Source organism: Peromyscus californicus, unplaced genomic scaffold, assembly GCF_007827085.1.
Source record: "Peromyscus californicus insignis strain IS unplaced genomic scaffold, ASM782708v3 Scaffold_4__1_contigs__length_199733344, whole genome shotgun sequence".
In the NCBI taxonomy this organism is placed as follows: domain Eukaryota; kingdom Metazoa; phylum Chordata; class Mammalia; order Rodentia; family Cricetidae; genus Peromyscus; species Peromyscus californicus.
Window position 1 is genome coordinate 120,517,429 of NW_026294562.1, and position 13,101 is coordinate 120,530,529.

General features: G+C 48.2%; 1 protein-coding gene across 2 annotated transcripts in view; it reads right to left on the minus strand.

The window, feature by feature from the left end:
• Positions 1 to 11,477, minus strand: part of Pde8a (phosphodiesterase 8A) — a 134,720-nt gene extending 123,243 nt beyond the window's left edge. The window contains exon 1 of one of the 2 annotated variants that reach the window (XM_052714258.1): positions 11,199 to 11,477. In XM_052714258.1, the coding sequence (XP_052570218.1) occupies positions 11,199 to 11,378 (180 nt within the window). In that variant the 5' untranslated portion in view covers positions 11,379 to 11,477. The remainder of the gene's footprint in view (positions 1 to 11,198) is intronic. The other variant, XM_052714260.1, reaches the window with a different exon arrangement.
• Between the last annotated feature and the right edge of the window lie 1,624 nt (positions 11,478 to 13,101).

Consider the following 13,101-nt stretch of genomic DNA (forward strand, 5'->3'; position numbering starts at 1 on the left):
AACTCAGAAAGTGGTCGGAGAACACTTGACACTTTCCTCTGGCTTCAGCTCACAGACTTGGACATATACCATACACTCTAAAAAAAGAATTACAGAAAGTAGAATGAGAGAGAATTGATAGCTCAGGGAAGCAAGTTTGGGCATGACTGGTAGGGTCTCCTTAAGAAGAGTATGTGTATGTTCCAGATTTTAAAAAAAGTAAATGATCATAAGCAGATGCAATGCAGGACATTTATGAAATTATAAAGAAAACTAGTAAGGTATATAATGTAGGCAGTAAATAATATTTGTATAAATTAATGAAATGGAAATGTGCAGATTATTAGATGAAAAAACTACACTGCCAAATAATATGTATTTATTTAAAGGGCAGTACCTTTAAAAATTAAGGAGAGTTACCATATGATCCATCAATTCCATTTATGGATATATATCCAAAAGAATTGAAAGAAAGGACTCAAATAGATATTTGTATATTCATATTCCTATCAACATTATTCAAATTGTCAAAAGATAAAGGCAATCAAAGTGTTGATTGATGGATAAATAATGTGGTAACACATACAATAGAATATTATTCAACCTTAAAAAGGAAATAATTTCTGATATATACTCTAAGAGAAATGAGCCTTGAGAATATTATGCTAAGTGAAATAAGCCAGTCCCCAAAAGACAAAATCTGTATCTGTATCTATAGTCAAATTAAAGAGACAGAAAGTAAAATGGAGTTTTCCAGGGCAGAGAGGAGACTTAGCAGTTATTATTTTGGATGTGTGGCATTTCAGTTTTACAAGATGGAAAAGTCCCAGAGTTGGATGGTGTCAACAGCTGCACGACTCTGTCAATGTACTTAACACTAAGGAACTGTATACCTAAAGCTCTTAAAATCATAAACTTGTTCATCGTCATTTTTAAAAAGATTTTATTTTTAATTATGTGTGTATCTGTGCGAGCACTGTGCAGGGGTACAGATATACAAGAAGGCCAGAATTCCCTGGGATCTGATGATCCTCTAGAGCTGGAGTTACAGGTGGTTGTGAGCTTCCCTGGGTTGGGCGCTAGGAACAGAACCTGGGTTCTTTACACAAGCAGTATGTGCTCTGAGACATCTCTCCAGACCCTAACTAGTTTTTAAGTATAAGCAGAGTATAGCTCAGTGGCAGAGTACTTACCTAGAGCACACAAGGCCCTAGGTCCCATCTCTAGCATAAATGAACTATAGTCATGTGTTGTATGATAAATTTCACTGAAAAATGAATATACATACTAACATGTTGTAGCAAATAATTTCAAGATAGTGAAAACTACACTGTAGCATTTGCATATTTTCTATACTGCATAAGCACTGCTTCCGTAATAAAAGAGAACACAGAACCTACAGTCTAGTACTTGGGTGTAGTTTAAGAGCTTTTGCAACTTAAATGATCCTTGTTATTGTGTATATTTTTCAAGCTCCCTGCAATAAACAGAATTTATACAAGAAAAAGCAGAAGTGAACTTTTATAAAATGAACAAAGTAGCAAAAGCCAAGAATGGCTTTTCTGGAAAACAAAGGCTTCCTTCCCTGAGCTCTCTTTGCACTGACATCTGCCCTATGCTGATATAGTGAACCTGCTCCTGTAACCGGTCATCACCAAGCTGGACAAGTCATTCCATCTCTTTTAATATCTGCTTCTTTCAATCTTAAACAAGGGAAACAAAATCCCTCCATTCTACTCCACAGGGGCCTGGAGAACATCAAATGAGGTGATGTGCAGAAATAACATTGGCAGCCCATAGAGCACTGGACAAATCGTGGCATGTTATCATCGTCCCTCTAAGCTGGTAAACCCCAACCTCTGAGTCACCCTCCACTTCCTTTCCCTTCATTCCCCAAATCCAATCTGTCCTTAGCCTATTAGATGTTTCTTTGTTCATCCCCTCCATTCCCAAACCACTATGCAAATGTTAGTTATACCCGACTGCATCTTATTCCTGGACAACAGGACCTGGACAGCGCCCACCTCTGACTTTCCCTTCACCCACCACTGAAATTTCTGCCTGAAACAATCTTTGTGAAATAAATTTATCACTTAATACCCTTCTGGAAATGAAAAGGCCTTTGGAGCTCTATGAGGTTTATAAAATGAACTTCAAACTCCTTATCCTGATTTTCAGGCTTTCCCCCTCTCATCCTCTACACAGTATCCAGAAGTTCCTCAAAGAGTCACAGAAATCCCCTGTCCCCCCCCCCCCCCCCCCCCCCGCCCCCAGTGTTGGGATCAAAGGCGTGTGCCACCACCACTGGCTTAATTTCCTCTTTTAGTAGCATGTTCCTCCAAGTCTGCCCATTTTTCAATTGGAAGAACCATATATATTTTGAATACTGATCCTTTATTGATATTATACATTGCAAATATCTGAGTCAGCGGCACGGCTTTTCATTCTCTTTTGATAAGATCTGTATTTTTTTAACTTAGTTGAATTTTATCAGCTTTTCCTTTATCATAAATACCTTATAGAACGTGCTTACTGAGACCTGAAGACACACACACTATATATGACGCAGGTTCAATTCCCAGCACCCACACGGTGGCCAACAACTGTCTGTTAACTCCAGTTTCAGGAGATCTAACACCTTCTTCTGGCATCTACAGTCACTGCACGTACATGGTACAGATATATATGCTGGAAAAACACCTACACACAAAAAAATGAAAATAAAAATAAACCTTTTTTTAAAAAAAAGAAATACATGTCTTAAAGAAAGGCGTCCTTTGAGCTGGTGACACAGCTCAGAAACTAAGAGTGAGTACTGTCCTTACAAGGACCCGAGTTCGGTTCCCACCGTTTATGTCAGATGGCTCACAACGGCCTATAACAACAAGTCCAAAGGATCCAATGCCTCTGGCCACCTCTGATACCTGCACTCAGGTGCACACAGACACACACAGACACACACACACACACACACACACACACACACACACACACACAATTAAAACAAATTTTTTTTTCTGAAACAGGGTCTCATTATGTAGCACTGGCTGTCCTGGAACTCACAGAGATATGCCTACCTCTGCCTCCAAAGTGCTGGAATTAAAGGTGTGTATCACCACTTCCAGCCTAAATAAATCTTGAAAGAAAGGGAGGGAAAGGAAGAAGGGGGAGGGGGGAGAGAGAGAGAGAGAAGGGGAGAGGGAGGATTCATCTGCCTCTGTGGCTCAGTGGGTACAAGCTCTTGCTGCCAAGCCTGACTACATGAGTTTAGTCCCTGAGAGCCCTGTGGTGGAAGAGCATCAGTGACCATAAGCTGTCTCCTGACCTTTGCATGCATAGCATGGTGTGAACAAGCAAAGTAAGATTTAAAATACGTCAGAAAGAAAAACAGAAAGGTACCTGTCCAAGCAGTCACAAAGCCCTAGGTTTGCTCACCAGCCCTGACAGAGGGGGAAAATGAAAATTGTCAATCCTCACATGCTACAATAAAACACTTTTAAAGACATTTAAGTAATCTCACCGTAAGGCATTCTAGTCTCCTTTTGTTTTTTGTTTGTTTGTTTGTTTTTCTTTTATCTGTGTGTGAGAGGAACTGCTGGAGATCGAACCCAGGCCCTGCCACATGCTAAGACAATTACTTTACCAATGAACCATGGAGCCACATCCCTGTCCCTCTCTAGTCTCCTACAGTTGAGAAGATACAAGATCAGGATGTGCCAATTATATCACCATTAATCCCTGATGAAGTGGATGTCAGCCACGTCTCTAGCCCCTGCTCCTATACTCTTTCCACATCACCTCTCTGGGGAGCTGCCATCAACTCCAACACCTCAGGACAGCATGGGGGCGGCTTTGGGATACCCACTAGCAATGGGAAAGGAGCTGAGGCCGTCATGTAGGACCGGAAAGAGAGTGACAGCTGGTGAGCTCAGCAAACAAGAAGGTATGTTTCCAAGCCATACAGAGTAAACGCACTGGCGAGCCCCGCACCCCTGAGTCCTCTGAAGTCACACCACAGTTCAGGGAAATTTGCAACATCCTTCCTGTCTGTGTGGATGGACAGACTACATTTCATGCTTGTAGCTGAGAAACAGCAGCATAAAACTTGTCAAAACAGTGCTCTAACATGATATTCCACCACTGCCTACCAACAGAGCAGAACAAAAGTAGAACAGAAGGAGGGGACCCAGAAACACTGCTCAGCTTAAACATGGCCAAAACTGGAGACAATAGTTTACTAATAACCTGACAGATTAATCACTGGCTCAAGGGTGTTTCGGCTTTTTGTTAAAACACGTGCAACACACCCTAACCATTTTTGTTAACTTTAAATAAGATGAGACAGACCTAGGGAATGTGAACAAAAAGCCCTACCAGACTCAAAGCTGGGGTTAGTTATCCAAATACTTTAGAGCGTGCCCCGCATGTATCCAAATACTTTAGAGCGTGCCCCGCATGTATCCAAATACTTTAGAGCGTGCCCCGCATGTATCCAAATACTTTAGAGCGTGCCCCGCATGTATCCAAATACTTTAGAGCGTGCCCCGCATGTATCCAAATACTTTAGAGCGTGCCCCGCATGTATCCAAATACTTTAGAGCGTGCCCCGCATGTATCCAAATACTTTAGAGCGTGCCCCGCATGTATCCAAATACTTTAGAGCGTGCCCCGCATGTATCCAAATACTTTAGAGCGTGCCCCACATGTAGGGACTGCCATGAAACTAGGACACAGTCCCCGTCCTCAAGCAGCCTGTACTCCAGGCAAGGGCCCCACCAAGCAATTCTAGGCTTTAAAGTGCAAGTCCTGCCAGGGGTTCAAGAAAGCCTTTGGTTGGACCTGGAGTAACTCTGGGAGGATGCCTACATGCAAGCCTAGGGGAGAAGCACATCAGGCAAAGGTCAAAGGTCACACACCGCTCCTGGAGAGCCACACTAAGGAAGGCAGTCTGCAGCCTGAGGAGGGGTAAGGGAAGAGTCCCTAGGTCTTTAGTTGGTTTCAGACAGCACAGAGGACAGACTGGAGAATGGATAGCTAATTTTGTAGATAACTGGGAGGCCTGAACTAGCTACAACTTCCAAACACAGGAACTTAAAGCAGGGCATACCCGCGTCCTCAGTAAGTGAAGACCTAACAACATCACAGAAATACAACTTCAGGACACCCCATTAAAACTCAGGGTGACTGGGGCTGGAGAGACGGCTCAGTGCTCAAGTGCACTGGCTGATCATCTTTCAGATGATCCAGGTTCAGTTCCCAGCACCCATATCAGTGGCTCACAACTCTTGTGTAACTCTAGTTCCAGGGGATCCAACATCTTCTAGCCTCCCTGGGCACTGCATGAGTACAGTGCATAGACATACACTCAGGTACATTAAATAAATAAGTGAGGGGGCTGGAGAGATGGCTCAGTGGTTAAGAGCACTGCCTGCTCTCCCAGAGGACCCAGGTTCAATTCCCAGCACCCACACGGCAGCTCCTAACTGTCTGTAACTCCAGTTCCAGGGGATCTGACATTTTCACACTAACGCACATAAAATAAATTTTTAAAGAATAAAAAAATAAAAATAAACAAATGATCTTTAACAAACAAAAACGCAGGTAACTTAATTCATTTACAGCCTACTGCAGTGGTTGGTTCTCAACCTTCCCAATGCTGTGACCTTTACTACAGTGTGTTGTCTTGACCCCCAACCAATACAATTAGTTTGTTGCTACTTCATAGCTCTAATTTTGCTATTGTTATGAGTCATAATGTAAATATCCATGTTTTCCAATGGTCTCAGGTGACCCCTGTGAAAGGGCTGCTCAACCCCCAGAGGGGTCACGACCCACAGGTTGAGAACCACTGGCCTACTGGGAGGAAGTCCATGGGAGGAGGAATAGAATAGGCAGTTGAGAGAGCAACAGTCTGGAGGGTGAGAGTCGGGAGGAATGTGTTCTCACTCCAGCTTGATTATCAGCCCTGGGTGAGTCTCAAACCACTGGTGGCTTCACTGCAAACGAGAAATGACATCAGCCATCTCCCAAGGTTGCCAAGATTAGAGGTGGTACCATCTGTAGCACATGTAGTATAAGTACAGGAAGATGAAGTAGAGAACATCCAAGAGATGGCAAGGGTTACTAACAGAGACAGTCTGCATCCAAGAACAAGTCCACTGCTTTCTATCACCTCACCACTGAGAATCCACCAGCCTTGGGCCAGACTGGGGCTTACTCCTATCCTAACGCCTCCTCTGCTCTTTAATTGTATTTTTCGTTTTAACTTTCTGAAATAATCTGTCCTTTAAAGCATTTTAGGTTATTCTGAGATGTCACCCTCACATCACAAACCTCCCCCTGCTGAAGAACTCAATCTAAATGAGCAAGGGAGAACCAGTGTCCCCGAACCACTTCAAAAGGGACCCCGGGCCCCATCAGAGACGTCACTTCAGTATGGAAAAGATGAAGATTGACCCAGGACAGGTGATGGAATCCTGACATAATATCATTCTTAAGAATCACAGTTAAATTTATGGGGATAATGACAGAAGTATTGTGTTTATGCATACACACATTACAGTTGCTTGGTATGTATATATTTTAGAGTAAAGCTTGTTTCCTGATCTTAATTTGCATGTGTTTATGTTTGCTTAAATTAAAGCAATTCTCTCTTTATGTGTTATCTGATTTTGTTCTCTGCCAAGTTACTGAGTGTTTCTGAGAGTGGGAAATATTTTTGAAATATTATGATACAGGCAATTATCAATGCAAAGCATTTTATGTATATAACAAGACTTCAAGAAAGTATTTTTTTAATTCTTCACAGCTAAGCCTGGCAAAAGACTCTATATACGGAAAGTCATACGAACACAGTAGTGTGCAAACTCACCATCCCGCCCTCCTGAGATAAACTGTATCATATCACAATAGGAGCACAAAGTTAGATCTTGTTTTCTCAACTACACCTGCAGAGGGGAACTGTCAGTAAATCTCAGTGGAGAAACAAAATCAGGTGACACACCCAGAGAACACTGCTTAATTTCACAAACATGGATGTGATTGATTTTTTTTATAAATTAACATCAGACAACCAATTTTATTCTAATGTAGATGATAATTACTCTATAACTAAGAAGTCAGTTTATTTTGGTTGACAAAAATGGCTAGTTTGGCCAGTTCTCTGGAGAAAGGGGGTTGGTAGGAAGATCAAGGAGGAAGACTGGAAGAGGGAGAGGGAGACAGTGGACGGTCAGAGAAAAGCAAAAGGAGAAAAAGAGAATTCTGGGAGCAAGGCGGAAAGAGACCAACTGGAGCATCCGCCGACCCTGAGGGGGTTCCGATGGGGACACTAACACGTGGTCGGAAGTGAGCGTGCAGCCACGCAGTCCTGCCGTGCACTGCCCACCAGGCTGTACTATCCCTCACAACGTTATAAAACACCAACGTGAAGCAGAAGTGGTGATGATGCACCTTTAATGCCAGCACTCAGCAGGCACAGGCAGGAGGAGCTCTGAGTTCAAGGCCAGCCTAGGACAGCCAGAGCTCACAAAACAAACAAAACAATAACCACAAACAACAAGGCTCACTAGGGTGGATATATCTACCCCACCCCCGGGTACAGCTCTCCGGGGAGCAACAACCAGAGACTCCCACAAAAGCAATCTGAACTTCACAGCCTCCAATCTAGTTAAAACTCTTGTCTGTTTGTCCTTTCTATGACAGGGGAGATTGCGTCCTTGCACAGCCTATTTCACACAATCCTACAATTCAACAACTGTTCATGGGAGGTCTATGTGGACCAGGCCTAAGCGAGACAGCAAAAACAGGCATGTCTGCCCACCTCACAAAGCTGATGAGGATGGCTGAGAGCAGAGGGCACCAATCATCAGCAGTCCACTGGGTGTTTGTGAATAGATCCCTATCACTCTATCACTTCTCCCCCCCCCCCCCCCCACACACACACACACACACACACACGTTTCAAGGGTACCTCAAGTCCCCACTAAGGAAAAGGGAAACAGGATCAATCTAAAAACTGACAAGACAATATTGAAATGTTACAGTTAAAGCTTACACTGATTAAAAATAAAAGTGTAAGTGTTCAAGCTGAACACAGCACTCATTATCTGTAACCACATAGGCTATATAACTCCTGGATAAACAAACAGCCAGAGTATTTTCAGTTATACTTAAAGTAGGTTCAAACACTCACCTCCCAATGTATTAGCAGATCCTAAAGTACCTTTGGAATCATTAAGAACTAAATCATATTTGATGAGTTCTACTGTTAGGTACATTCCTTGTACTTTGAATACTACAATCTCATGGCAGGAATCAGAGCCTACTGTGACTTCTCTAAGACAGAACCCTAAGAAAGGGGCTGGATAATCAAAGAGGTCTCGGAAACGCAACTCTAAACACCCTGTGGAAGATCACAAGGTATTTTAAAAAGTTGACTCTGACAAGTCCTGCATTTAAAGAAGAAGAAAACAACACTTGGCTGAAACCAGTTTCAGGGGCGTGTACCTACAGTACACCAGAAGGTGGGGAGCTGAGGCAGCAGGACCCCAAGTTCCGGGCCACTGTGGGTACCACCCCAAAACACTATCGGAAGGGAAAGAGAGAGCAGGGACAGAAGAGAGGCGAGGAGGGAGGCAGGAACTCTGCTGAACTTACTGAGTTCCTCAAACTGATCGGATCACAGAACACTTCATTTTGTAGTACTTGTTCACAGTCCACCGACTGCTGCCTGGAATTACATATGCAATCTATCACAGTGTAAACCATACACTGTTCAATCCGACATGAATTTAATCAGTCCTTCAGCAACGCTGAGGAACTATTTAATGTATGCTACAGGAATATAAAACTTTCCCCACTGAATTTCTTGTTTAAATTCACTCACATATACCTGAATCTGCATTTTAAAGAATGAATATATGCACAAACACACATATGTGTGCAAGTTTGTGCCCATGTGCCTGCATGCCTGCATGTGGAGGCCAGAGGGCCACCTCTATGGCTGATTTTTTGAGACAAGGTCTCTGGCTGAACCCGGAGCTGACCCATGGCTAGGCCACCTGGACAGCAGCTCAGGGGATCTGCCAGTCTCCAGCCCACTCCAGCCGCAGCACTAGGTTAAGGTGAATGCCCAGCTTCTGTGTGGTGCTGGGCACCTAAGCACGGCGGGTCTGCATTCTCGCCTGACTTCACTCTACCTTCTAAGCTATCTCCAAGCTCCCAGCTCCAGGAATTTTTTTTAATGAACTAGCATAGGCTCTTAAGATATTAATAAAAAAATAAGTCACTTATAATTTGATCTTGCCAAAGCTTTTCCTCTCTAACATGTATTTTTCAATTTCCAGAGTGCATTTACATCTTAATTTTAAGAAAAAAAAATACTGAACTAAAGAAAAGCTGTAATTACTTCTGCTCTATTGCCTGATATGCCTAAACTAACTATCTGTAACGGAGATGTGGAATCAGTATTGACAACTCAGGAATAAAAGTACGGGAGGAGCCTTCATTTCTATTGGCTGTGCTACTTGACTCTGTAATCTGTCTCCTCCTCTGTATATGTTCATTTGAAGCCTATCTTAAATGTTTTATAGACACAAACGCAGTGATAGAAGTATCAGTGAGTTAACAATAAAAAACCAAACTCAACAGTTATTTAGCACCTATTAGATGCATGCCACGAGGCTAACCACTCTAAGGATGAACTCGCTTGTCTAGGCCATAACCCAGGCAAAGGTCTGTCAGCACACAATACTTGGAACAGGAACTCTGAAGTCCAGAACACAGAGGATGGCAGAAGGGCAAATTGCTGTACAGGGGAGGGTCACAAGATGCCTAACAGACATTTTAAGACGACCAGGCCACCACAAAAAGGCCTGTATGAAGAAAGGTGTCTCACTGAAAGGATGATGTTGGAATTTAATATTGGCTAGTGAAAAAACCCAGTGTTAGATCCGGGCGGAAACTGCGAGAGCGGTTAAGGCTCCCACATTCTATCTCATCTCTAGGGGCTGGTCTGTAAGTCTGCGGGGCTTCACATAGAAGTTCCTCATCAAACGCAGGTGGCCCAACAGTCTAAACTCTTTTAGCTGTCACAGGTTTCTTTAAAGACACTACAGAGGAAAGAATTCAGCTCCTGATAATCAGAATAAGGTTGAATTTTCCCTCCGGGTCGTGGTAGGGCGGGGCAATCCCTCCAGTATGGAAAGCTGAACAAGATCTTCCCTTTCATACAGAAAAAGTACCGTAATGATAGCTGGAAATTTAAGACAGGCAAATCACCTACATCCTTCAAATGGGGGAGGTTCTGCCCGACTCGGTAAGCAAGAATCATAATTTCAAAACCTTACGTTCAAACCCGGCAGCCAAGCACACTCAGAGTTTGTCTGACTACCTTAATGAAGCACAAGCCAGCGCGTGAGGTGTCACTCTAAAATCCCAAATGTAAGCGGAAAGCTGCTGCTGCTGCTGCTGTGTGCCTCGGTGAACTTTTATCTTTCCTTGGGAAAACCTTAGCCCTCGAAACTTTTGATAAGAGCAGAGGCAAAAGGCGCTGGGGAAGACACGCAGTGAAAAACAAACAAACAAACAAACAAACAAAACCCTGAGTCCCCGTCAGACTGCCTCCATCAAAGATTAACTTCGCCCCGCTGAATCCTTCAAAGCTCACGTCTCCAGGAGTATTTTCTAATCACATAGGCTTTAAATACCACACGTGTGCTAATAAACCTGAACTTCAGATAACATGTGCAGTGAAGCCAAACCGATGTTCCAGGTTACATTTCAACAGTCCCCAAGAAGTGGAAAAGTGAAACTGCGTGTGCCAAGAGGGGACAGGGGTTGGGATACACTAGGCAGGGTGTGTGGTGGGGGGGGTCGCATCCAAGACCCTTCCCAGAGCCGACAGCCCTCCCCTTTCGACCCCGGGCACCGCAAGAGCCAAGAGCACCCTGGTTTACCGTTTCGGGGACATGCCAGACAATCTCGGGGGTCCCTCACCCGGGTCCCCGACCCACCCCGCTGGGAAGAAACGGACTCCAGGCGTCTGACCTGGCCAGGGAACGAACGGACGCCACCCCGGCTCGGGCAGAGCCGCGTCCCAGCCCCGTTCAAGCCTGGGTCCGCGACAGCCCGCAGGGCGGGCGGCTGGCGTCGGTCAACGGGCGCCCGGAGGGCCCCGGCGGCGACCCCGCGTTTGCCACCCTCCCGGTGCGGCTCACCTTCGAGGCGCCGCCGTTGCGAGGCTGCGGCTCCTCGAGCCTGACGCGGCCGGAGCCGGCCGCGGTCGACCGTCGTCGCTGTCTCGACCGGGGCGGCGCGGGGCCCGGGGCGTCCTCGTCCTCGACGCTGTGGTTCGCCGCTCGGCTGTCGGAACTGTGGATGCTCGGGGAGCAGCCCATGCTGGCGGCGGCGGCGGCGGCGGCGCCGGGGACACGCTGGCGGGCAGCAGCGATCCGGTCAGCAAACGGCCCGCCCGGCGCCTCGGGGCCGCCGCGGGCGCGGTGTCATCGCGGCCTGAACTGGCGGGCGGGCGGCGGCGGCGGCGAGCGCGGGTCTCGCGTCAGGCAGCGCGGCCACCTCTTTTATCGCGCTGCGGGCGCGGCGGCGGCGGCGGCGGCGGCGGCGGCCGAGGGGAGGGGGCGCTGGGGCGGGAGGCGCGCGGCGGACGCCCCTCCGAACATGCCCTTCCTGAGGCGGGAGCCGCCGCCGTCTCCCTCACATCGCCGCGCGCGCCGCGGCCACCACCGCGCTTCCGGGGAATGTCGGGGGAGGAGATTGGCGCTCTCGCCACCGGGAGCCGCGAGCCCGCGCCGCCTTCGCACCGCCGCCCTCGCCCCGTCCGACTCTCGAGGAACCGGGCCGGCGGGCGGGCGGCCCGGAAGCGCCCCCTAGTCGGGCGACCGTTGGGAAGCCTAGCCCTCGGCCCCTGCACCCCGAGCTACGGGACGGGAGGCACGCGGAACCGGCGCGCCGTGCGGAGCGGCGGGGGGGGGGGGGGGGGGAGGAACGAGCGCCTCTCGGCTCCACTCGGGCCGCGCCGTCGAGAAGCGCCCGGGCGGCTGCGCGCGAGCGAGCCGAGCGGGGAGGTGGTGGTTGCGCGGCCGGGCCTCCCGCTCCGGGCTCCGGCCCGCGTCTTGCTGCCGACGCGCCGCGCCCAGCCCCCCGCGGTGACCTCCAGCGGCTGCTGGCGTCAATGCAAAGCGGCTGGGGCGCCCGCCGCCCGCTCCCGGTACCGCCCGGCCAAGAGCATGCGCGGGCCGCGACCGCAGGGGCGCCCAGCCAGCGTGCCCCGAGAAAGGAAGGGACTGGCTCAAAGATACACAGCGACACTGCTTGGGGGGGGGGGGGGGGCACCAGGTTCGATCACTGTCACATCACTGTGTTTGAGACCTGGAGCTATGTCATCCGGGAAGAGGCCGGTTGGAAGGACTTCGTTCCGAAGTGGTCAGAAGTCCATGGGGGCACCCCACTCCAGGTCCCAGACGTTATTAACAGGGGCAGCGGGTTGTTCCAAGACCTGGCACGTCACGCCTCTGGGTGCACCCGGATCGGTGCGACTTGCGACTTGCGAGGCTTCGAAGCTACAGTTCGTGGAAGGCCGGTCCTCTTAACCCAAGGACAATTCCAGGTTCAACAGTCCCAAGAATCAGAACCAAGGGAGGGAAGGGGTGTGCGCCCTTCCAGCAGGGATCAGGCCTGTGAGGACCCCGTTGTCAGAACTGTAGCCCTCACGTGCAGACAGCCTAGCTGTGTAACTCCGGATGAGTCTCTTAGCCTCTATGTGGCTGAAGCTGAAGGGCGATGCCCCTGGGTGTGCATCTGGTACCCGGAGCCAGCCACTTCGGGGACCTTCCCGTCCTTCCTTGCTCTCCAGGTCCACCGGGACCCCGGCGGGGATGTAGTTTCCTTTCCTCAGTCCACACCTTTCCTACCCGCACCCGGGAGCGACTCTGAAAAGTCCAGGCTCCCGCCCGCCCGCGGGCTGGCTACTGTTAAGACCCGGAGATATGCTCCGGGCTGAAGTCCCTGCTGTCACGCCGAGAAGGACACAGGTGCTTGATTTCTGTGGCAGCTCCGACGTCCTGGAGCATCGATCTTCCGGAGCAAAGGAGGGTACAGGGA